This window comes from Elephas maximus, chromosome 23 (genome assembly GCF_024166365.1).
Source record: "Elephas maximus indicus isolate mEleMax1 chromosome 23, mEleMax1 primary haplotype, whole genome shotgun sequence".
Classification (NCBI taxonomy): Eukaryota; Metazoa; Chordata; class Mammalia; order Proboscidea; family Elephantidae; genus Elephas; species Elephas maximus.
The window spans coordinates 27,319,225-27,345,264 of record NC_064841.1 but is presented as its reverse complement, the minus strand read 5'-3'; the positions used below and the strand labels follow the sequence as shown (position 1 = coordinate 27,345,264).

The window sequence follows — 26,040 nt, the reverse complement described above, 5'->3', positions numbered from 1 at the left end:
AAGTGCACGCCCATGTTCATTGCAGCTACAACCAATGACTGCCATGACAGGGAACACAACAGAGAATCCCTGAAGGAGCAGGAGATTAGTAGGATGCAGACCTCAACTTTTCATAAAAAGACCAGTCTTAGTGGTCTGAATGAGACTAGAGGGACCCTGGAGGTCATGACTCCCAGATCTTCTGTTAGCCCAAGATAGGAACCATTCCCAAATCCAACTCTTCAGATAGGGACTGGATTGGAATATAAGATAGAAAATGATACTGGTGAGGAGTGAGCTTCTTGCGGCAAGTAGACACATGAGACTATTTGGGCAGCTCCTGTCTGGAGGGGATATGGGAAGGCAGAGCGGGATAGATGCAGCCTGAATGGACATGGAAATACACGTTGGAGAGGAGAGTGCTGTCTCATTAGGAGGAGAGCAACTAGGAGTACATAGCAAGGTGTATGTAAATTTTTGTATGAGAAGCTGGCTTGATTTGTAAACTTTCATTTAAAGCACACACACACACACAAAAAGTTATGCTAGCCATGACATCACAGCAGTGCCAGCCTGCACCAGACTTGGGAAGAGGACCCCTCCTTCACATACCCACTGTTCGCTTGGACACTGGGTACACTTGAGCTCTGAGAAAGTTGAATCCAGATCAGGAACAGAAGAAAAACCCATAAGAAGAGGAAGGAGCCTGTTGAATTTGATTATGTACTAGAGAGAAACTAAATTTTAGAAATAATTGGATAGTACTGAGTTCTCTGCGATGGGACGGACTATATTGTTTGTCCTGGGCAAGATAAAGCAGAGTGCGGTTAGGTAAAGAAAACATAGTGAGACTCATGTTTGCACACATTAGTGTCTGTCCAGTCATACATGCTGCATGAATATTTGTTGAAATAAATAATTGAATAAATTGTTAGCAGTATAGAAGCTTATTAAATTTTATCTACAAGACTGATAAAAGGAGAATCTTGGTTTTGGACAGCACCAACAAGAAAGGTAGCTATTCGTCTAGGCCATGTCTCTCTATTTCTCTGTAACTGCCTGTCTTAATTACCTAGTGCTGCTGTAACAGAATTACCATAAGTGGATGACTTTAAAGAACAGAAGTTTATTTTCTAATAGTTCTGTAGACTAACAGTCTGAATTCAGGGCTTGACTTTCGGGGGATGTCCTTCCTTGTCAGTTGCCCCGGGGGTTCCTTTGCATTCTTTGGTGTTCCTTGGCATGTGCCTTCCCCCTACATGCGTCTCTGTGTCTATTCTATTCTTTATAACTCAAAAGTGATTAGGTTTAGGACCCACCTTCCTCTGATATGGCCTTATTAACAGAATTAAAAAAAACCCTATTTCCAGGCAGGGTCATATATAGAGGTAGAAGGGTTAGGATTTCAACACATATTATTTTTTTGTGGGTGGGGGAGTGGAATTCACTCCTTAACACCTTCTAGCTACTATCTCTCACTAATGCCTGTTCTAATCTCCACTTTTCAACTTCTGGGAGATGTGTCCAAATGTTAAAGATAACACTTGACCTCCCCTCTTCCTATGCATGTGCTCAACACACTTTGGAATTGGCTAAGAAAAAGAAGTCATATCTCTAAGACTCTGTACATATAGCTAGGAATAGTGGTTTCTTCATTGTCCGAGCAACAGCTTTGGGGAAGGCCCGTTAGTCATTTTCAATAGAGGCAAATAATGTCATCAGTGCAATAGGGTTTTAGCGCACGGTTTAACAGAGCAAAGAATCTTACCAGTTCCGGTGAAATTTAAGATTCAAGACTGCCTTCTGTACCTTCCCTCACCAATCCTGAAGCTGTGTCTTTCCTCTCTAGGTTCTCATATAGCACTGTCATTCTTCAGCAATTAGTAATTATAAAATAATAGCAACAATCATTAGTAACTTACAATTATCTTCCCTCCCAAAGAATAAGATCCTTTAGCTTGAAACATCTTGCCAACAGATTATAATTCATCTTGATAACAGGTTTGATGGAGTTCCATGAGACATGAATCTAGCTCATTAATATTATCATTGTTTTGTAAACTCTCAGTGAAAATAGTGCTTCCTAAGTATGAATTAATCTTCATGATTTCCCTATGAAGTAAGGTAAATATCACTAAACTTATTCTCCCGGTAGAGGAGTTGGCAAACTGGTGATCTCCCCAATGAATCTCTCTATACTACCAATGTGTCTGAAAGGAGATATAGAACTAGTTGAATTTGATTCATTTTCCATGACACTAGACAGGCTTGACTTCCATATCTCCTTCCAAACAAACAAACCAAAACCCCTCAAAATATCCGTAGAGAAATAATGAATAAACCACTAGCAATAAATGTGAGTTCTGACATATTTTTACCTACTTCCTAATAGAATGCTCAAACTAGGTAAATATGCATCAATGGTTGTTACAGCATACGTTAGCTTTCTTCTCTTCCCTTTCTCTGCCCTAAATTCCCCATTGTCCCTTATTCAGTATCTTTTCTCTGAAGTGCTTCAACCCCTGTACAGAAAAACAAGGAATTTACAAGATCTAAATTTAATGCTTCTGAAACATCTCTGCTCCTATCACATGGAAGTAATATAGTTCAGTGGCTAGGACATAGATTCAAATCCCAGCCTTGCCACCTCTGATTTGCTGTGCATCTTTGGAAAAGCTATTTGTTTTTTCCAGTTTCTGTTTTCTCATCTCTAAATAGGAATCACTTCACTCGCCTCATAAGTTATTGGACTCTCTAGAGATAATGGATGTAGAGTGCCCGGAACCTTACAAGTGATTGGCAATGGTATATATTATTAGTCATATAAATCAGTGACGTGACCCCTGAGAAAAGGAATGAGGGGGCCTTGAAAGGAGGATGTGCTGTTAGGAGTGTATATTTAGGTATTTTTCTGAACTTGGTAGCCATTGTTGAATGGCTCTTAATTTGGCATCACAAAATCCTCCTCCTAATGCAACAGAACTTGGCACTTAGTAGATACAAAAAAGAATTTTGAATGAATCCATGACAGCAAGTGGTTTTCAAAGACAAAAAGAGAAAGAAAGTATATTAACAGTATTGTATCCTCTACAGTACCCTTGATTATCCAGATCTCATTTGCATACCAATAATCCAAGAGCATAAGAAAAGAAGGAGGCTTGAGATTGGAAACAGATGATAGAAAAACCAAACCCAAACCCAAACCAAATTCATTGCTGTTGAGTTGATTCCAACTCACAGTGAACCCTATAGGTCGGAATAGAACAGCCCCATAGAGTTTCCAAGGCTATAACCTTTATGGAAGCAGACTACCACATCTTTTCCCCACTGAGTGGCTGGTAGGTTAGAACCACCAACCTTTCAGTTAGCAGCTGAGTGCTTAACCACTGCACCACCAGAAGGAAAGCAGAAACAGCAGGCATTGTAGTAGTTTCTTTGAATTATGTCCTCCTGAAATATGTGTTGTAAATCCTAACCTCTATGCCTGTGGCTATAATCCCATCTGGGAATTGGTTTTCCTTGTTATGTTAATGAGGCAGGATTAGTGTAGGGTGTATCTTGAGTCAATTTCTTTTGAGATATAAAAGAGATTAAACAAGGAAGCAGAGGAGAAATGGGGTCAGATAGATGCCAAGACACATCTTGAAGGAACCAGGAAGCAGAAGCTGAAAAGACAAGGATCTTCTTCCAGAACTGACGAGAAAGCCTTCTCCTAGAGCAGGCACTTTGAACTTGGACTTTTATCCTCCTAAAATGTGAGAAAATAAATTTCTGTTTGTTAAAGCCATCCACTTGTGGGTATTTCTGTTATAGCAGCACTAGGTAACTAAGACACCATTTCTTTTGCTTTTTAAACCTTAGTGTTTTTTTTGGTTTTACCCCCTCCTCTTAGAATATTTTTTTTTTCTTAGAATATAGAAATATGAAGGCACAAGGAATATTATGATAGCCATGTTGAGTTTGCACTAGTTAAAACTTTAAAATAACTTCCCATTTCAATTCAACAAATTAAAATAACAAACCTCTAAAAAGAAACATTAAATAAACCAGAAAGCATCCTGTATTTGATTTAATGGGAATAAAGTATCAGCTGACAATATGAAGACATTGGCTCTTACCTGTGTAGATATAATCCACATAGGCAGGGTGAGTTTTTGTGAAAACCTCTTTTACTTTTTCTATTTTATCAGCTTTTATTTTTGTTGCAAATGGTGTGTACATCACTGAGAAGGTTTCGGCTCTGGTGATAGCCTCTTCAATCATTGCCTGAGAGGAAGGAAATCACCCATTTGGCATCAAAAACAATATATAGTTTTTTAAAGAGGTATCAAATATAATTACCTTTATGGATGATTTAAAAATTTATATCCTGTACAGCAAAGATAACATATTTTGGTCTTGAATATTCATTAGAAAGAAATTTTAATTAGTTCTGGAAATATTATTTCATATGAAGAAAACCAATTAAATGAAGAAAATTTGTAAATAGGCTTCTCCAAACAGAGCTTGCTTTAAGATAAAAATAAAAATTCTATTTTCTAAGGTGTCACATTTTACTTGATTTTAAAAATCAAAATCTTATGTCTAACATTATAATTAACTTACTCATGAACAGGCATTGGTGAGTAATTTGTACTGAGAAAGTTTTCTTTAAAAAACTTAGTTGAAATATCTAGATATAAGTATTTTCTATAAATAACATAACAAGCTAGACAAACTACATTTTCTTCCAATACCTGGGAAAGTCTTTTTGGATAAGAGAAATCTTTCTCAACTTCCTCTCAGCAAAGCTTCCCTTCCCTCCAGATCACAAGAGCCATTTAAAATGGATTCAGCTATTTAAGAATTTCTTTAAATTATTTTTGCTCATGGAATGTTCTTGATAAGGCCCTGCCATCATCCTGAACTTTCTGCTTTAAATAGGGCCATTACAACTTGTAACAGACCAAAAAGAAAGTTATGTGAAGTTTTATAAGGACTCTATTCCTTTCCTACAACTTTTTCTTCTAATGAGGCTTGAATGTTGAGTAAAAAAATGAAACTATCTATAGTTATCTCATTTTTCTGAAAATGGCATAAAAGCATATTGTTAAAAAAATTTGTATTTATTTATCGGAATAAAATTTCTCCCTAACAACTAAAGGTGCCATCATTCAATAAGGAAAAATAATAGTTTTGTGTTTTCCAACAGAGAAAGGAAGTCATTTAACAAACAACAAATTATATTATTACCTGCACAGTGTTTTCTAAACATGTTTCCTATTGATGTGAAAAGCAATAAGGAATTGATTTTACACTGAGAAGCCTAACTGAACTTGTTCATTTTCTACTCCATTCCTCGGTGACTTCAAATGGCCTCTGTGACCATCCATGTTGTCTGTAAAACAGCAGCTTTGCAAGAAATTTACTGGAAGCGAAGGCCCTCCTTTCTCTGGGACTAGCATTAGAGGCTGATGTAAAAATCAATGGCGGGGTAAATTTCTGACTGAATGACAGAATTTACATTGCCCACAACACTCTACTTCCCAGGTTCAAGAAACTGCAAGGAGAACGAGGAATATAGTTGTAAGACCAAACCCAGAGCCAGCACTCAGATGCAGTTAGCAATGGATTGTGAGCGTACAGCAAGGTCTAGATGCTGAGGTCCACCTGTGAGATTTTGAGGGGTAGGAAGACTGATGCAGGTGGCAGGCCTGAGGTGTGGACTGAGAACTCAAATAAGGTATTTAGGCATCAGGTACTGGTCCTGTGGCAAAAATAAAGATCTTTTATATTGAGGCAGAGAAATAATTTCTTCAATTTGGAGCTTAGCTAGAATCAATCCTGTGAGTGATGACCTGTCTAGAGTAAGCACAGAAGTGTAGCCCCTAAATGTGCATAGAGTGATGTGCTGAGTAGGAAAGATGTTTTATACCTCAAGGTCTACAGGTCATGATCTAAGGTCATAATCATCTCTAAGGTCATGATCTGATGTTACTTCCTTTTGTAAGCTTTTGGTTCCTAACACCTAAATAGCATTTCTAATAGTTGCTATGAATCCTTGGCAGAATGTTTTGCTTTAAATTCTGGACCAAAAATTTTAGCTAGGGTACTTGAGCCTTCAATTTGCTTCCAGAAAGGCATTAGCAGTATCCTAGCCAGGCCAGGATGGAAGAAACACTCTCTTCACCCCTTTCTTTTCCAACTGTTGGCAGCCTATGTGACTGCTGGCAGTGTAGTTTCCTAAGCCATCTCACAGCGGGGATGGTAAGACGCATGCCCAAGAGCCTAACCAGCTTCTCTGCAAGTGGCAGAAGTGTGGTTTTCATGTGGCAGCTTGATCTGTTGGTTTAAGTATCTGTGCTCTTGGCTTTAAGCTCAAGTCATTGCATTCGGACCTTCACAGGGCAGTAGAGCAGCCTCCCCGCACTCCCATCTACACTCAGAACCAACAGAGATGGGGCTCTTTTGTGGCTTCTGCAATTCGTCCTAGGCTGGGTGAGGAAGTGAATGAGTGAGCAGACCACATATGTATGAAAAAGAATTAAGTTTTCAGTGGGGATACTTTCCCGATCATATTTGTGATTTAAAGTTGGGTTTGACTTCCATAAACAGCCTAATATGTTCTAATTACGTACAAATTGAAAAAAATTACACTGAAGGCTTTTTAAAATTAGAATATTTTGAATTATTTATAGACATTAAGGTAAAAAAAATATTTTAATGTACTTTTCATCACGAGTTAAAGTTTTTTTCTTAGGTTTGAAAATAGAAGAAACCAGAAAAGGAAGTGTAGCTTGGAAAAACCTAAGTTGTACTAAAAATGGAGGTAGACTTCAAATGATTTTTTTTAATTTTAACACAAAGATTCTGTGATTAATGCTTCTTGCCTGTTCTGTGAGCCCCTCTGACGTCAATAAATGGTGAACTGATTGTGTGTAGAGAATGAGGGAAACAAGCAGTCTACACATTCTGTTGTTAAATGTGGATTGCTGTTTATTACGTTTTCACTGCTCCTACTCAAAAAACAGCTTGGAAATTTGTTGTATACATTTAGGGGTTCTAATAACTTTCTATTGTTACCCTTGTATTTATCAAGTTCTAGGGCTTACGTTACAGTTACATAAGCAAAGGGTATGTGTGGGTGGCTCATTTCTTCTGTGAACAATAACTCACAATGATATCTTCTTGTACTTTAAGTAAAAAGAGCCACTTGCTAACTCCGAAATCAACCAGCCCAGGATAACTTCAAGGTAAAAGAGACTATGGGAGAAACAGGAGTAAGATACTTCATTAAGTGAAGAGGAAAAGTAGTAAAAGCAGAGGGAAAAAGGGTAAATAGTAAAAAGAAAGAAAATTCATTGCCCTCTTGTAATCTAAGACGGTTGGTTCTTCATGGTGAACTTTTAAGTACACTCAAGGTGGCCAGAATAAAGCTGGAAGAAACTATGAACTTCAGCTATTTCGGGGTAATGAGATTATGTAATTTTTTTTCTGCTGGAAGATTGGTGCAAATTGTAACTCTGTGTGCCTGGTGCTAGTGATTCAGTCAGTGGGAATCCTGTCATTCTTAATTAGAAATTGTGACCAAATTACTATAGATTATTATCAAATTATTCCTTAAAAGCTCCCAGTATTAGGGTTGACTATACTTGCCCTGGTGGAAACCCTGGTGACATAGCGGTTAAGTGCTACAGCTGCTAACCAAGAGGTCAGCAGTTCGAATCTACCAGGCAGTCCTTGGAAACTCTATGGGGCAGTTCTACTCTGTCCTATAGGGTCGCTATGAATCGGAATCAACTCGACGGCAGTGGGTTTTGTTTTTTATATTTGCCCTAAATGATTTTCTTAGAATATTAGATCTAGAAGGGATCGTAAGAATTTTCCATTCTGAATTCACTGAGGTTCGGAGAGCCTTAAATGATCTTTCTAAGAATGTAAAAGTTTTTAACTTTATAGACTTTAGAAGTAGGGCCTCCAAAGTTATACCTCACTTTCTTCTTTTTGAAAATTATGACTTTGCCTCTTGAGCACATGGTCAGACGTTTCCCAGACTCTGCTGCAGTTAAGTTTTGCCATGTGGCTGAATTTAGACAATGAAATGCAGTGGAAGTGAAGATTCACTTTTCCCAGGCCAAGCACTGATCTTTCACTTTCTTTCTCTATTAGCTGGCTGAAGAAAGAGGACTTTCAGGACATGAAGGAAGATGGAGCTACAAGATGGATGCAGGTATATTCTCAAGTTGTTAATTGGAGAAGAATGAACCAGGAACAACCACATTGGACTACAGCATGAGTGAGAAATCAACTTCGATTGCCTTAACCTACCAAATTTTGGGATTGTTTGATGTAGCAGTAGTCTACCCAGACTTAATACACAAATAATAATAAATGAAAATTGGAATCTCTCTGATAATCCATTTTATCTACTAAGCCTTATGTATTATGAAAAATTAAAGGAAAACACAGTTTTTTTTGTAATTTTATTTATTTTGTTCTTGTTGTTGAGAATATACACAGCAAAACATACACCAATTCAACAGTTTCTACAGATACCATTTAGTGACACTGGCTACATTCTTCGAGTTGTACCATCATTCTCACCCTCCTTTTCTGAGATGTTCCTCCCCCTTTAACATAAATTCACTGTCCCCTAAGGTTATTATCTAATCTTTTCAGTTGCTGTTGTCAATTTGATCCCCCATAGTTCTTAAAAGAGCATAATGCTCAAGGCAGACATTTTTTACTAGTTAAGCTAAACTTAAACCATTGTTTCATTTTAAGAAGACTTCAGGGGACATTTCTGGTTTAAGGTTTAAAGATTGTCCCAGGACAACAGTTTCAGGGTTTCATTCAAACTTCATGGCCCCAGGATGTCACGAGAATTTTAAATTCTGTCTTATATTTTCTCGCTTTTGATGAGAATTCTTCCATGAACACTTTGATCAAAATGTTCAATAATGTTAGCTGGGCACCATCCAGTTCTTCCGGCCTCATGGCAAAGAGACAATTGTTCATGGAGGCAGTCAGCCACACATTTCATATTCTCTTTTTATTCCTGGCTCTTCTTCTTCCTCTGTTGTTCCAGGTGAATACAGTCCAGTTGTTGTGCTTTGGATGACTGCTTGCAAGCTTTAAGACATCATGCACTATGCATCGAACTAGGAGGTAGAGCAGAAGCACTAAGCATGTTATTAAGCCATTTAACTGGGATGTCCCAAGAAACCATGACCCTAAACCTCCATACCAAGAAACCAAATCCCCTGAGGTTTTTGGTTGTAGTAAGCCATAAGCAGCCTTAGAATACTGTTTATTTTTGTCATTGTTGTAAATATCTCTATCACACAATTTTTTGCCAATTCAACTTTTTACAGGTGTACAACTTATTGACAGCAATTACAATAGTTGGCTGTGCAACCCTATCTTTAATCAACATGATATTTAAAATGATAACAACCTTTCATTTAGTAGTATGATAAATGCTTTTTATATTTGCTATTTCCTTAAATCCTCATAAAATCTATCTAGGTAGGTATTACTATCAATTGAATATTATAATTGTATTTTTTTATTTTCAGAGTTTACATTGTTAAATTCAAAGAAAGCAGTGCTATACTTGCAAGTTATAAACGTTTGATATGGGGTCCTTTAGTCTTTGGTGACTAGTGTGGCTCTTTGTTATTATATCAACAACAATACAAATTTGAATAATGACTAAAATTATCTAGAAAATGGAAAAATAAATCTGTGAGCAGTATTCTTCAAAGTTAATCCATTTAACTATATATTGGCTTTAATTTGAAAGATTCCAATTTTCTTGAAATTTAGAATTAACCCAAAGAGCAGAGTTTCCTAAATATCTTTCCTGAGAGTTTCCTATAAATCCATTGACTGTATTATTTATACCATAGCCAGGATTGATATTCTATGATGATTTTATTAATGTAATTATACATATGAATAAATATATAATAGATGATCGTTTGCCTGTGTCATAGTGATCAACATTTTAATGCTGAAATATTACCTTAGATTTATGGGAGTTCCTTTATGAAACAACCTTCAGTATATGCTCTGTATTTTTCTAATAAAAGAAATATCTGGCAGCTTTGCTGTGAAGTCTGTCAGCCTAGTGATGTAAAAGTTATAAATATCTTCATGCAGTTTAAGTCAAGATAACTTAATTTTTATTTGCATTGTCTAGAAATGGCCAAAGATTATATGGGCAGGTTACTTGTACCAAGATAAGACAGATTTTTGGATACCTTTTTGGATTCTCTTTTATGGGCTCCTTCCTGTTTAAAAACAGCCATAATAAATATCAATATCATTTTAAATTCTACAATATGTAGATCAATTTAATTTTGCTGTTTGTGAATGCTATAGAATTTTAGAACACATACACGCATACATATATATATTTCTTTTTGAGAGGGGCAATTTAAGTTATATCCATCAAGCTTTTAGAGCATATTGGGGATAATTTTGGGAGTTGAAAAATGGAAGGATATGGATATGTTAGAACAAAAATAATCTCTGCACTGTACTCCGTTGCAACTTTTAAATCCAAAATTAAAATGCCTGAGAGAGTTCCAAAACTGAAGCAGAATATTTAAATATATACCAGCATAATAGAATTTTAACACAAGGGACCTTAAAATCATTTACTGTGCCCCCTTATTTTGGAGGTGGCAAAAATGAGGTCCATGGAGGTGAGGTCACACATCTAGCCAATGGTAGTTAGGACTAGAACACAAAGAGCTTGAGATCCTATTTAATGTCCTTTATACACGAGAGACTTTTGCCTCTGGAATTTTAAAGTACACTAATTTCATTAAACTGATCTTCACTATGGAACATAATTTAATAAAAATATCATTTTTGAAGGCTTAGCAACTGATGTAGGATTTCATTATAAGACGTGTTCACCTACGAGGTTTACCCTCATTATGGTATAATCACCTAATACCCTCATAGATAAAGTTATAGGAAGTTTAAAATACAGGGGTATTTGGAGAGTGGCTTGGAACCTATCACTGTACAACTGCATTTGGAAGACTTGAAAACGAGTAACAGTTGAACGAACATGCTTGAGGGTTGCATTGCTTTCTTTCATTTAAATTCACGGGAAATATAAACCAGAAAGGTCATTTGTTTGAACTCTTGGGGAAAAGTATCTATAAAATGTGCAAAAATGTAAACTAAATAACTCCAGGAATGTAAGAACATATTTTAAAAAGTGTAATTGCTTTATCAAACAGCATCCAACTGATGAGATATAAATATGAAACCATTTATTTTTCTCCAATTACTGATTTTTACTGCTTGATCTTCTGAAGCTCCCCTTTTAATATTTAGTAAAATCTTGGGCTCAGTCCATAGATTTTCTGTCAGTTTCAGTTAGTAAAACTGAGTCCCACCCAGTTTCAAACTTCAATCACATATCAGGTTCCAGACTTTTTCCCTCCCCTTCTCTCAGCACAGACTTGGTCAGGGACTCAAGGACTCCAGTCCTGATAAATTGAAATTTTACTATGGAAAAGGGGGGATCTATATATAAAAACAAATTGGCATATTTATGATGTTTTGCTTGTGAACAGTTACTCTTGATTCCTTAGGACTGCTGTTAGGGTCACAATAACAACTAACATTTTCATGGTGTTTTATGGACATTAGTTTCTATCACTTGAAACGCTCTGGTTGGGAGACATCTTTTCATCCCTATTTTAGAGATGAGAATGCTGAGCCTCTTGCTGAAGTTAAGTGGCTTCCTCAAGTACCCAGATCGGCTAAGTGTCTACCCTGCAGGTTTCAACTCTTCAGTCCTATATCTTTCTGCTACACCACAGCTGCTTCCCAAGAGTGCTGTCGTGTTTGCCAAGCACATTGATGTGTGTTGTTTTATTTCATTCTCTCAGCAACTCTGTGAAGTAGGTTTTGTTTCTCCCTCTCTTTTCTCCTGTTCGGGGTGTTTTCTGGTTTATGGCTCCTCAGTACTCTCTACTCCCTTCCTTAGAAGCAGCATATCTCTGTCCACTAAATGCAGCCTGGTGGGCCTCGCTGACCTGCTCTGCCCTGCTCTAGGCAAGAGATGTGCTCACAGTGCAGTTGAATATTCCATCCCTGGGATTTGAAACTAAAGCTGAATGACTCAAAGACTGAGAACAGTTTGTGCTCCTCCAGCTATGCCAAAGAATCCCAAAGAGTTGTTGTCAGCCCAAGCTGCTCTGGTTGTTGTTATGTCTCAGCCTGATCTCTTTCATCTTCCCTTTCATATTGTGAGGGTTCCAATAAACTCCTTATTTGCTTAAGTTGACCAGGTTAGTTTAAGTTACTTGTGTTACTTGTGCTGGTAAAACTGTAATTTATATACTTGCTTAAAACTTTTTGCTTATTATTGCCAATTAGAACACACAGAACTGCCTAATGCCTCAGACAACTACCCCAGTACAGAACTTCAGGGGACAAGGCTACTGGTGGCCAGGGAGACACCCAAACTGACCAGCAAGGGAAGATAGAGTTGACTTTGTCCAGGTGCTTCCAAAAAGAATTGAGTCCATAAACTGTTCCTTTGCTTCCTACATGAACTGGGAAATTTGGTTGAATAGCTTCTATATCTTTTCATACATAACATTTTCTTTTTTCTGTTCAAGGCTACCTTGGATACTCCTATTAGTTACCCTTGAATAAAAATATTTGTGATGGAAAAAGGGGTAAATTGTGTGGTTAATAAAGGAAGAGGGAAATTAATGCTTTTCCCCCAAAACTTTTTAGGTTTAAATTCTTCAAGGTCCAGTTCAAATGCCACTTTCCAGATCTCTCCAGATGGAAGTAATAACCCTCCTATGGTCTCCAGCTGTTCATCTTGAGTTAAAGTTATTTTTGTATATGTCTTTTCTTCCTTACCAGATTATAACCTTATTAAAGGCAGGGCTTGTATCTTATTATTCATGGCATTGTCTACATTGGAAAAGAAATTGAAGCAATCAAGGATTTGATTCTCTTTGGATCAGCAATCAATGCCCATGGAAGCAGCAATCAAGAAATCAAATTATGTATTGCATTGGGAAAATCTGCTGCAAAAGATCTCTTATAATAAAAAGCAAAGATGTCACTCTGAGGACATCTTTGTGATCCAAGCCATGGTGTTTTCAGTCACCTTATATGCATGCAAAAGCTGGACAATGAATAAGGTAGACCAAAGAAGAATTGATTCATTTGAACTGTGGTATTGGCAAAGAATATTGAATATACCATGGACTGCCAGAAGAAGGAAAAAATCTGTCTTGGAAGAAGTACAGCTAGAATATCCCTTGGAAGCAAGGATGGAGAGACTTTGTCTCACTTATTTTAGACATGTTATCAGGAGGGACCAGTCCCTGGAAAAGGGTATCATGCTTGGTAAAGGGTCATGGGGAAAGAGGGAGACCCTCAATGGGATGATTAACACAGTGGCTGCACCAATGGGCTCAAACAGTAATCCTTGTAAGGATGGCATAAGACTGGGCAATTAAACACAAGCTCGTTATATATAAGGTCGTCGTCAGTTGGAGCTGACTCAATGGCTCCTAACATCAAGAACAACATCGTCTACATAGATGACATGTAATAAACAAGTGGCTGAATAAATGGGATGGCACTGAAATAGAAACAGAGCGTTTTTTGTGTGCTAATATGTTAATATTAGATAAAGAATATTAAGGGCGAAAATGCTGAAACTGGCTAAAATCAAGCCTTAGATTATGTATGATGCTTCTATTAGCAGAATAATTTCTATAGGGTCACTTTGAGTTGGAATCAACTCGACAGCAATGGGTTTGGTTTGATATTTTTGACTGCCTAAAATTTAGCTGGCATTAATTTTCCATCATTTATACTTTGTGGCAAAATTTTATTTCCATTCTCTGAACATGGGGCATGACGGAGTTGGAAGGAATCTAAGAAATTATTCTATAATCGCTCAACTTTGTAACCAAGGAAACTGAAGCTGAGTGAATTCTGGTGATTCATCTGAGGTCACAAAATTAGAGATGGAAGCAGGACAAGAACGCGTATCTCCTGAGCACTGAGCCTTTTTTCATCCTCCTAATTAGATTGTAAATTCCTGGAAGTATGGGATCAATTATTACTTTCATTTTTCTTTTCCCATGGCTATCTTATTCCTGTCTAAAAGGACAACTAGAGCTGAGTGTAACACTAACTGAGAAACAAATATACCACATCAAACCAAAACCAGATCAAGACCCCTCTTCAATAATCCTAACCCAAAACAGAATATTCATCTTTCACACCTACTGGCTATAAATAAGACTATTTTATCCACTGGCTACTCATTAAATTTAGAGCATGCTTTTTTTTATAAGCATAGCTGTCTCAAAAAGAAACATTTGCAAAAATGAAATGAAAGACTTCTTGATAGGGGAGCTTAAATAATAATGTGCTCGGGTTGGTCTAGCTTATTTAATAGCATAGCACATATAATTTATAAATAGAATTTAAAGTACGTTCTTGTTCTAAAGACCCTGAATAATTTTCTGCTTGCACATTACAGAACACCAGCTGATAGAAACTCAGAGTTACAAGTGTGGGTTTTAGCAGCCTCCAGACTCTTTAGCACGCCACAGAGCTTTTATTCTTGATGACTTAAAATGAATCACCAAAAGGTATTGCGGGAATAAATAACTATATTACCTGCAATTATTTCATAAGCTCAACTGGGTATTGCTAATGAGATTTAGCCTCTGTGTTCAGTGGTTAATGTCAATACAGTTTGGGACCCTTCTTTGTCATCGTGCATTTAATTTCTCTACTTCATTTACTCATATAAAAGGAGGTGTTCCTTTTCCTAACTGTATGTTGTTTTCCGATTGTCTTTCTTGACTGGTGGTTTAGACTGCAGTATGGCTTGCTGGTGCATGCTGCTAATTAATGGCAGACCTGGGACAAGGGCTGGGTGACCTGGCTCCCAGACTTTTTCACCTAGCATGTATTTTATCTCTTGGGCGACTGTGCAAGATGACTGAGAGGAAAAGTCAAGAATTCCCTTGAAGAGGTGTATGTTGGAGAAGAAGCTAAAAGAATTTGAGGATGTTTAATTTGGAGACAAGACTTAGGTCGCAGACCATCAACTCTCAACGTGCCCTTGGATTCTGCCCACACGAACCTCTTCTAGCTCATTGGTAAATCCATAAAACTCACTTATTAATTGAATGAGCCTTTACTGTGCACTGGCTAAGTGCTATAGATAAATCATTCTGTTTATTTCTTAAAACAACACTAGAATGCAGGTGTTATTACCCCATTTTACAGATGCAGAAACTTCTCTGGAAATAGATGAGGAAAGTCAGTCTTTGTAGAGGTTCTACTACATGCCGTAGTTCATAAAACTACTGGATCTGAATTAGTCCTATTTCAGTCAGAGTCTTGTGCTCTTAACCATTATGCTATGCTGCCTCATAAATAATCTCTACAGCCCCTTTCAGCACCAAGATTCCAAATTTTAGTTCTTGCATAGAGCTCCAGTGAGCAGAGGTGGAATCCTTAGCAGGAGGAAGAAAATTCTAATTAGAGACTTTCAACAAGCAAACTGTTCATCTTGGAGGCTAACAGCAGCTCCGTGTCATTGGTGGTACACCCACCAAAGAGGGATGATGGTCTATCTGGAAACCAGTAAAAGTGACTACTATGCCACATAGAACAGTTTCTTTATAGATATTATTACTCATAGTTTGTCCTTACTGTTCCTTGGCCTCCCCATTATTTCCTGTCTTTTCTTTTTCTCTTTTTATCTCCTTTGCCTGCAATTAATCTCTACCAGGATGTGGCTCCTCCTAGGGGACTTCATATTTTAGGAAACAATAGGTTGCAGGAGGATGATATTATGGGGCCGGTGGCCACCCATATGCACTTCCCCATCATCTCATCCTAACATCAAGATGTATCAGAAGAGGGGTAATTGCATCTGTTAGAAATGTGACCAACTCGTCAAAGTGTATATATGTTGTTGTTGTTAGGTGCCATTGAGTTGGTTCCAACTCTTAGTGACCCTATGTACAACAGAAAGAAACACTGCCTGGTCCTGTGCCATCCTCACAATTGTTGCTTTTTGAGCCCATTGTTGCAGCCACTGTGTCAATTCATCTTATCTAGGGTCTTCCTCTTTTGTGCTGACCCTCTACTTTACAAAGCATGATATCCTTCTCCAGGGACTTTTCCCTCTTGATAACACGTCCAAAGTATGTGAGATGCAGGCTCGCCATCCTTGCTTCTAAGGAGCATCCTGGCTGTACTTCTTCCAAAACAGATTTGTTCCTTCTTTTGGCAGTTCATAGTATATTCAATATTCTTTGCCGACACCATAATTCAAAGGCATCAATTCTTCAGTCTTCCTTATTCATTCCCCAGCTTTCGCATTCATATGAAGCAATTGGAAACACCATAGCTTGGGTCAAGTGCACCTTAGTCCTTAAAGTGACATCTTTGCTTTTTAACACTCTAAAGAGGTCTTTTGAAGCAGATTTGCCAAATGCAATACGTTGTTTGATTTCCTGACTGCTGCTTCCATGAGCACTGATTGTGCATTCAAGTAAAATGAAATCCTTGACAACCTCAATCTTTTCTCCATTTATCATGGTGTTGCTTATTGGTCCAGTTGTGAGGATTTTTGTTTTCCTTATGTTGAGGTGTAATCCATACTGAAGGCTGTAGACTTTTATCTTCATCAGTAAGCACCTCAAGTCCTCTTCGCTTTCAGCAAGCAAGATCGTGTCACCAATCCTGATGCCACATTCTTCTTCATATAGTCCGGTTTCTTTGATTATGTGCTCAGCATACAGACTGTATAAGTATGGTGAAAGAATACAAATCTGATGCACTCTTTTCCTGATTTTAAACCATGCAGCATCTTTTGGTTCTGTTTGAATGACTTCCTCTTGGTCTATGTACAAGTTATGCAAGAGCACAATTAAGTGTTCTGGAATTCCCATTCTTCCCAACGTTATCCATAGTTTGTGATGCTTTTCATAGCCAATAAGACACAGATAAAGATCTTCCTGTTTTTCTCTGCTTTCAGTCAAAGTCCATCTGATATCAGCAATAATATCCATCATTACACAACCTCTTTTAAATCCTGCTTCAATTTCTGGAATTTCCCTGTCTATGTACTGCTACAACCACTTCTGAATGATCTTCAGCAAAATTTTACTTACGTGTAATATTAATGATATTGCTCAACAATTTCTGCATTCTGTGGGATCACCTTTCTTTGGAATTGGCACAGATATGGATTTCTTCCAGTCGGTTGGCCAGGTAGCTGTCTTCCAAATTTCCAAATGGTAGAACATTGACCATTTCTTTTTGGTACAGTGACTGTGCATTCCATCCATCTTCTCTTGATGCTACCTGCATCATCCTTCAAAAGTACAACTCGAGGCTTGAATTTTTTCTTCAGTTCTTTCAGCTTGAGAAATATCGAGTGTGTTCTTTCCTTTTGGTTTTCTAACTCCAAGTCTTTGTGCATGTCATTATAATATTTTACTTTGTCTTCTTGAGCTGCGCTTTGAATTCTTCTGTTCAGCTCTTTTACTACATCATTTCTTCCTTTTGCTTTAGCTACTCGACATTCAAGAGCAAGTTTCAGAGTCTCTTCTGACATCCATTTTGGTTTTTCTTTCTTTTTTGTCTTTTTAATGACCTCTTGTTTCTTCATGTATGATGTCCTTGATGTCATCCAACAACTCTTCTGGTCTTTGGTCATTAGTTTTCAATGCATGAAATCTATTCTTGAGATGGTCTCTAAATTCAGGTGCAATCTACTTAAGGTTATATTTGGATTCTTGTGGACTTGTTTTAATTTTCTTCTGCTTCTACTTGAACTTGCATATGAGCAATTGCTGGTCTGTTCTGCAGTCATCCCCTGGCCTTGTTCTGACAGATGATATTGAGCTTTTCCATTGTCTCTTCCACAGATGTAGACAATTTGATTCCTGTGTGCTCTATCTGGTGAAGTCCACTTGTCTGTGGTTGAAAAAAGGTATTTGCAATGAAGAAGTCGTTGGTCTTATAAAAATTCTAACGTGTGACCTTTGGCATCATTTCTATCACAAAGGCCACATTTTCCAACTAACAATCCTTCTTCTTTGTTTCCACCTTTCACATTCCAGTCACCAGTAATTACCAATGCATCCTGATTGCATGTTTGATCAATTTCAGACTGCAGAAGTTCATAAAAATCTTCAATTTTCCCATCTCTGGCATTAGTGGCTGGTTTATGAAATTGAATAATAATCCTATTAACGGATCTTCCTTTTAGGAGTATGGATATTATCCTATCGCCGACAGTGTTGTACTTCAAGACAGATCTTGAAATGTTCTTTTTGATTGTGAATGTGTTGCCATTCCTCTTCAATTTGTCATTCTTGGCACAGTATACCATATGATTGTCTGATTCAAAATGACCAGTACCAGTCCTTTAGCTCATTAATGCCTAGAATATTGATCTTTTTGCATTCCATTTCATTTTTGATGACTTCTAGTTCCTAGATTCATATGTGCTGACCTTTTGGTTAGCAGCTACAGCTCTTAACCACTGCATCTCCAGGGCTCCTTGCACATTTCTTGTTCCTATTATTAATGGATGTTTGCAGCTGTTTCTTCTCATTTTGAGTTAAGCCACATCAGCAAATGAAGGTTCTGAAATCTTACTCCATCCACATCATTAAGGTCAACTCTGCTTTGAGTAGGCAACTCCTTCCCAGTTGTATTTTGAGTGCCTTCTAATCTGAGGGGTTTATTTTCTGATGCTATATCAGACGGTGTTCTGCTGCTATTCATAAGGCTTTCACTGGCCAATATTTTCAGTAGACTGCCAGGTCCTTCTTCCTAGTCTGTCTTAGTCTGGCTGCTCTGCTGAAACCTGTCCACCAAGGGCGACCCTGCTGGTATTTGAAATACTAGTGACATAGCTTCCACTATCACAGCAATATGCAAGCCACCACAGTATGACAAACTGACAGATTCTAGGCAGAAAGAATATGTGTGTGTATATACACAGACATATATATATATATATATATTTCTATGTGCCCTGTGACAACCAAAAACCACAACTTCAATTGATATGAAAGAAAGTGAAATAAAGTGCTATCTTCAAGAGAGGAGTCACTATACTTCCAAGTTATCCATATCCAAAAAAACCAAAACCAAACCTGTTGCAGTCAAGTTAATTCTGACTCATAATGACCATATAGAACAGAGTAGATCTACCCTATAGGGTCTCCAAGGAGCAGCTGGTAGTATTGAACTGTTGACTTTCTGTTTAGCAGCCTAGCTCTTAACCACTATGCCACCAGGGCACCCTATCCATATCCAGTCTCTGTTATATCTCTGATTTGCATCTTTTGCATGAATGCTACAGCAGGCTAACTCCCCAACTGATGAAGAATAAAAAAAAAAAAAAAAATGAAGACTTGCCATGTCAATTATAATGGGTTTTTAGTTTGGGCTTGAAAAAGTCCTCCCAGGGTTTTCTGGAGGTCATTTTGTTTCACAGGTTGTTCACTCCTAGTTTAGGCTCCACTATATATAATAGGTTTTGGTATATATAATAGTACCTATGCTTTCTTGGTTAAAAATAGGTTAGCTTAACAGTTTATTTTATGATCCTGAGAAAAACTAAATCATGCCACATGTTAAAGGTTGACATTTGAAATGCCAAGATCTTGTTATTTAAAGGAAGAATTATCATGAAAAAGAAAATGAATCTACCAGCAGAAACTATAGCACAGGTAGAGTAGGCAGTCTTCAAAAATTAATAAGAAAAATACAATCCTATGAATTCAAGAAAAGAGGTGAATTTATTTTTAATTAGTATGCAATGCCATCAAAAGGATGGCTGAATATAAATAAAAACATTAAAAGCTTTGAGTTTTACTGATTATTTTATACCTGGGTGAACACAGCTTTAAAAACTTCATGATTTCATGGAGTAGTTATTCCACACCTCCAACTGCTAAAAAAAAAAAAAAAGTGACCTCAATTTCTCTGCAAGCTTGTAAATCAATAACCCGTAAAAATCTGTGGGAAATATAAAAAACAACCATAAAACCCTCTAAATTTGGTTTTGCACATAACAATTTTTGATTTTTAGATGCAAACAGAAACAAAGAAGGCATTAACATGCTTGCAAATTTAAACTGGAAGGCAAAGCTGCTATGCAAACCAAATAACCTCATGGAAATTTAGCAGACTAGGTACAAGATTTCTGAGAATCAAAGAGCTAGACCTAAACTTGTTCAAGTAAGAGAAGGCCCCAATTGCCTTCTCTAAAACCCATATCATTCTGAAATGAGAGAAAATGAAAATAAATTTAGAGGTCACTTTTTTTCCTCCTTTAAAAACGTTCAGAACCCAAAAAGCTTTTTAGGAGAGGGAAAAAAAAGAAAAATCCGACTCCATCTAAATGGTGACGGCTTCCTCCATCACCTATTGACAAAACCAAATCAGTACCTTTAAAAAAAAAAAAAAAAGGTCTATTCTTATTATTTATGGTAGTTAAGTTCTATAAAGTTGCCATGAACACGGAATTAGCAAAGACTGAGCCATTGCTTCTAGGGGGAAATACAGGGCGAGGTTCCTGTAAGCCTCTGGTCACACAGTTTCATCAACTGATCAATACATAATCTTGTTCTATGTGTGTTTCTGTTTAAAGACACATTACTTAATGTATATAATATATATTGTTGACTCATTAACCTTGAACTCATAGCCAAGAGCAACTCAGGCCTGAAGAATCTTATCTAACATACTTATTTTCTCCATCAGGCACATCACAGCCTTCTTGTGCTTAGGAATATTAGACAACACTTCAGCACTATATTTTGGAGTGATTTTAAACAGTGAAAATTACTGAAAAAAGCACAAAAATGTGAAAAACATGGCACTAAATAGACCATGAAAGGGCACTTGTTTACAGTATGAGCACTGACACAAGAAGGCAGAGCATTGCCTTGTTGGACCTTGCTTCTGAATGGGCCTACTCAAATTTTTTGTCACTCTGTGTAAGTCCTCCAATAAGTGCTGCAAGTACTGATTTTGGGGTTACAATTACAATTTAGTGAGTAGGCAATTTTGCAAATACAAAATCTGAAATTAATGAAGATTGGCTATATACATTTCTGAAGAAGGGTGCAAAGTAAGTAGTGGGCAGGAATGGCTGAGGAGTAATTGTTTTGCTTGATATGATGCCATTATATCCTAATGTGCCTGAGTTATCAACCTGCAGATGGAGAGCTAATGTATATGTTAAGTAGGCTGACCTCTGCAAGACACTTTCTGAGGTGGTGGCAGGGTCACCCGACCCCAAATTCTTGTTCTAGCAGTGATGTCACTAAAGGAGTGTGCAGGTGCAAATCACACACCAGATACTGTCAGAGAGGGTGACACCAAAATGACCCCAGAGTCCCCAGAGGCGACAGGTGGGCCGACGCCATGGTGGGAGAGACCACCAAGACAGTGGCACCAGTAGGGCTGGTGTCACTCATCACTCAGTACAGTAACTTAACCTCCCCCCACCATGACCTGTCAATCAGGGTGTGGGTGTCGGGCCAAGGCACGCACCACTGGGCAGAGAGGAAGGGCTCCACCTTGGCCAATGCGAGAGGGGAAGAGCTGTGGAGAGCCGCTGAGGATGGAGACTGGAGGGGTGGGGCTGTGCAGTGCAGCGCTGGGCCCTGTGTGGGGGCAGGGGCAGGGTGAGGGTGGGCCACTCAGCCCACAAGGGGGAGGATTTGCCGCCCGCTCAGCCCACCCCAGCAGGGTGACACCATGAGTTACTTCTTGGTGACACCAACCCAAGTGACACCACTGTTCTAGTGTGACCATTATAACTGACATTGCTTAGCAGGGGACAAAGCCATTTATTTCACAGTGAGTTAGGGCTTCAAAGGCAAAAAATCTCCAGAGAGGTGGCTCTCTGATTGAAATTTGATGGCAACGAGTTTGGGCTGGTTTTGTGTTGTTTTGTACTGTTGAGTTGATTAGGACTCATGACAACCCCATATATTAAAAAGCAGAACTGCTCTATAGACTTTTCTTGGCTGTAATCTTAACAGAAGCAGATTGCCAGGACTTTTCTTCTGTGGAGCCACTGGGTGGATTTGAACCATCAGCCTTTTGGTTACCAGCCAGCACAAACCATTTGCACTACCCAGGTACTTTAAATATATATAACAGTACTAAAATATACAGATGAATTTATATATGTGTGTGATTCAGTTTCCTCTGTCCCTTCTTTCTCCCCTGTCCCTTTCTTACTTCCTAATGCCTGGGACACTCACAGAAGAGCAATGGGCAGTAGACCAACTACACAAAACTATACAACCAACAAATAATGTCACGGTCACTATCTCCTTCATAGGAACACTCAACCTTGGATCAAACACATGCATCAGTTACATCTTTCATTTAAGAGTGAACCTCTCCTACTGGCATGATACCTCAAATAGCATCAAAGCAAAACGAAACACAGGCAGCATTTAACAACGCTGGTAACCATGGAAACATATCATTAAAGAATATATAAACAGGAATGAATAATTAGATGGGAAATTCGTTTCTACATTTATCTTTTTCAAGACCCAGGAAAGGAAGCTCTCTTTTACCTCTCGTCTCAGTTTGGACACTTCCTCTTTAGCCTGTCTTCTAACTGAAAAATATGGAAATTCATAAAATGGAAATTTTAATGTTGCCTAGCTTAAAGGACAAATGTCTTTGTAGGCAAGTGACTAAAAAATATTGTCACTGTTTTCCGGATGGAACCTTGAATGCAGGAAAGGATCTCAAAGTAGCAAGGACTTTACTTTGAGGGAGGGGGCAGGAAAACCTGACCTACATCATGGTGAGAAGCAGACAGGAGTGACTAACCTTTAACAAGAGGAAGCAGAGGTCACCTAACTTACTAGGGGTCATCTACTTAAGTGGGAAGACTAAGGGGAGAATCTGGGCCTTATGAAGTACATCAGTTGTACTGTTCAGCAAGCAGCGTCACCAGTGCAGGCCACCTAATGCTCTATCATTATATATAAGGCAACTCCAGATAAAAAATACGATTGGCTAAGTTGGTCATCACTAAAGTAAAATATATTGGAAATGGCCTTAGAGACTCTCTAGCTCAGGGGTTGTGCATCAGAATCACAAGGAGAGCAGTAACAAACAAACAAAAACAAACAAATAAAATACAGCTTTCAAGACCCCACCTGAGTATGGAAATCTAGTATTTTAAATATTCCTCCAAGTGACTCTGATGCAGTCTGTTACTAGTTGAGAACCAACAACTGAGGCCAATTTCCTCGTCTCACAGAAGCAGAAACTAAGGGCTAGAGCAGTGTGGCAGATTGAATTGTTTGTCTCAATTTTTTACCTCCATGTAGCAATATATCATATCCATACCTCTCATGGCTTTGTAGTGGACAGAATGGAATGACTACCCTTGTCCTTGGACTTGACCACATGGCTTGCTTTGGCTAGTAAGATGTTAGCAAGCATGGTGTGAGCAGTGACGTGACATGTGTGCTTATACTGTTTGACTTTCTCTCTTGGAATTCTGCCTTTTGCCATTAGACAAACAATTGGTCATAAAAGGATGAAAGATGTGTGGAACATACTTGCACCTCCCTGCACCTTGGAGGTAAACCCAGGCTAGCCCAGCCTGATGAGTCAAACCCAAGCCTTATTGTTATAAACCCCTGAAATTTAGAGTAGTTTGTTATATCACATTATTGTAACAGTAGCTGACCAATACAGAAATGAAATAACCGAAATTGAGTACTAGCACTGGGACCAGAATTCAGACTTTTGAATATCAGACCAGAATGATTTCCACTGATCCATGTTGTCTATTTTATTTTGCTTCCTTTCCTTTATAGACTTAAACACAGCTACCTATTGCCTTCACAAGCTACTTCTATTTGGTCTATATTTCCTGTATTCCAGAACATTCTGGTCTCCTATCTCAACAGAGCTTACCTCTCCCTCCAACTTGTTCCGTCAGGATTCTGCTTTCACCTTTCTAGAGAGATTAAGAAATCTCAAATAAGCTAATTCCCACAGTTGTGTTCTGAAACCACCCATTAATGAGTTAAATAGATAGATTTATTTTTGCATATGATATGTGGCTGACCAGAGACTCAATGCCAAATGTTGGGAATTTAAGCATGATACATAGCAAGTTGAAGGGGAAATACTTTTGTGAGTGGCTTTAGCGGTTCTCAAATATATCTAATCTAAGTATTTATAGGGCCTGAGCTGCTTTCAGATACTCCCTGATCAATTTTTTAATGAACTTGCTGCCTGACAGAGACAAATAAAGAAATAGATTTTACATATATAATGTTAAGAGACATGCTCATATGGTATTTCTATTTTGTTCTTTTCTGTGGAAAAAAAAATTCACATTGAAGTAAATCTTTAGAGCAAACACATTTTTCTTCTCCAGAAAATGTAGGTATTTTGTTAAAGATAATAAAAAAATCTTTCATGTTCCTTGACCTCATTTTGCCTGTAATTTCATGTTGAAGATTTTTTTATTCTGAGGTTGAGGTATTGTAACTTTTTGCTATATAAGTGGCTGATATTGGGATGATTTTGCAATATCAAGAAATGAAACAAAGAAGATGAAAGATTAGTTTTCATTGTTAGTTTAAGTGATCAACTTCTGTTCAGTGATAAATTGTCTCCTGTCACTCTCTGGTCAGTGCAGAAACATCTCTTAGCTTACTGCTGTCTTGCTTTCCATGTTTGAAGGAAGAAGCTAACAGCCAAGACCTTGGGACGTGTACGGAGACAACAGTAACACAGAAACCAGTGAGCCAAAAGACTCTACCAGAAATCTGCAATCTTCTCCAAATATTTGATGAACCACAGACTCAAATGAAGCACAAAATTTTTCCACAATTGTGTATGTAAAGTACACAGAGAGAGAGAGAGAGAGAGAGAAATGTTCATTGAATTTATATTAGCACTAAAAATTTTTATTGTGAACAACTATGCCAAAATATTCTCATGTCAGACATTATTGTTTGAATTTCATGTCACACCAAGGTTTAATTTGGTTGATTTATTAGTTTAACATATTGAGTTGCTTTTTGCAATGTACTTTGATGGCACTTGGAAGAAAAACAGGTTAACAAGAAATGGTGTCTAACTTAAATACCAATAGTCCAGGAGTTTTTCTTCATGTGTGCTAGAATATATGCTCCTTGAAGACAGGTTGATGTTTAGTTTGTTCCCTGCTATATACCCAACACATACCACTAAAAGTGCTCAATAAGTATTTGTTGAATGAATATGAATGACACATATAACTTCAGAATAAAGAAGAAATGCATCCACTAACTTAGAAATAGTTTGGACACACTGAATTGGAAAGGCTTTGTGAATCACCGTAGTGCAATTTATGGAGGCGCTATAACCGACACCAACATTCTGGGAGCTTTTTTTGGCTTTGGGTGTGGGAAGTAGTAAATGTTTCTTGCTAGACCCAACACTACAGGAAAAAAGGTTATTGCAACAGTGAGCATTATGCAAAGTGAGAGTACTGGAGGGGTCTTAGCCTGTGGTCCATGAATCCCTAAAGTCCATGGAAAGGCTTTAGGAGCAAACAAACTATGCACCATTTTCCTTGCGCATGTGGTTTGGGGAAAATCTCTTTTTGTCTCTTGGTGTAGCCAGCCCCTGGTTTTGTCCTTTGAGAGTAGACTAATTATACCAAAGATGTATGGTTTGTGTGTGTGTGTATAAGGTCCCTTTTAGAAGCTATATAGGCCACTGATATCTTTAAGATGGTGAACAATTCATTGCCAAGTACGACTTGAATTGGATGGGGAGTCTTGGTGTTCTCTGCACAGATGGAGGACCTGGGAAGTTGGCACTGCTCAGTCTTTGCTGTTTCAATGAAGAGAGATACTCCACATGTCAGGTTTTTACATGGGCCTCTGTTGGTGTCAACAGCCCTTCCAGCAATCCCAAAGGAGGTCTTTCTGCTGCTGTGAAAGTCTCAACTTCTCAGAGCCAAGAGCTTGAATCAAT

General features: G+C 38.0%; 1 protein-coding gene across 1 annotated transcript in view; it reads right to left on the bottom strand.

Annotated features, from left to right (window-relative positions):
* The window catches only part of SPATA16 (spermatogenesis associated 16), a 279,989-nt gene that overhangs the window by 75,663 nt on the left and 178,286 nt on the right, over positions 1-26,040 (bottom strand). Inside the window, exon 5 of the mRNA XM_049867466.1 lies at positions 4,098-4,245. Coding sequence (XP_049723423.1) covers positions 4,098-4,245 — 148 coding nt within the window. The remainder of the gene's footprint in view (positions 1-4,097; positions 4,246-26,040) is intronic.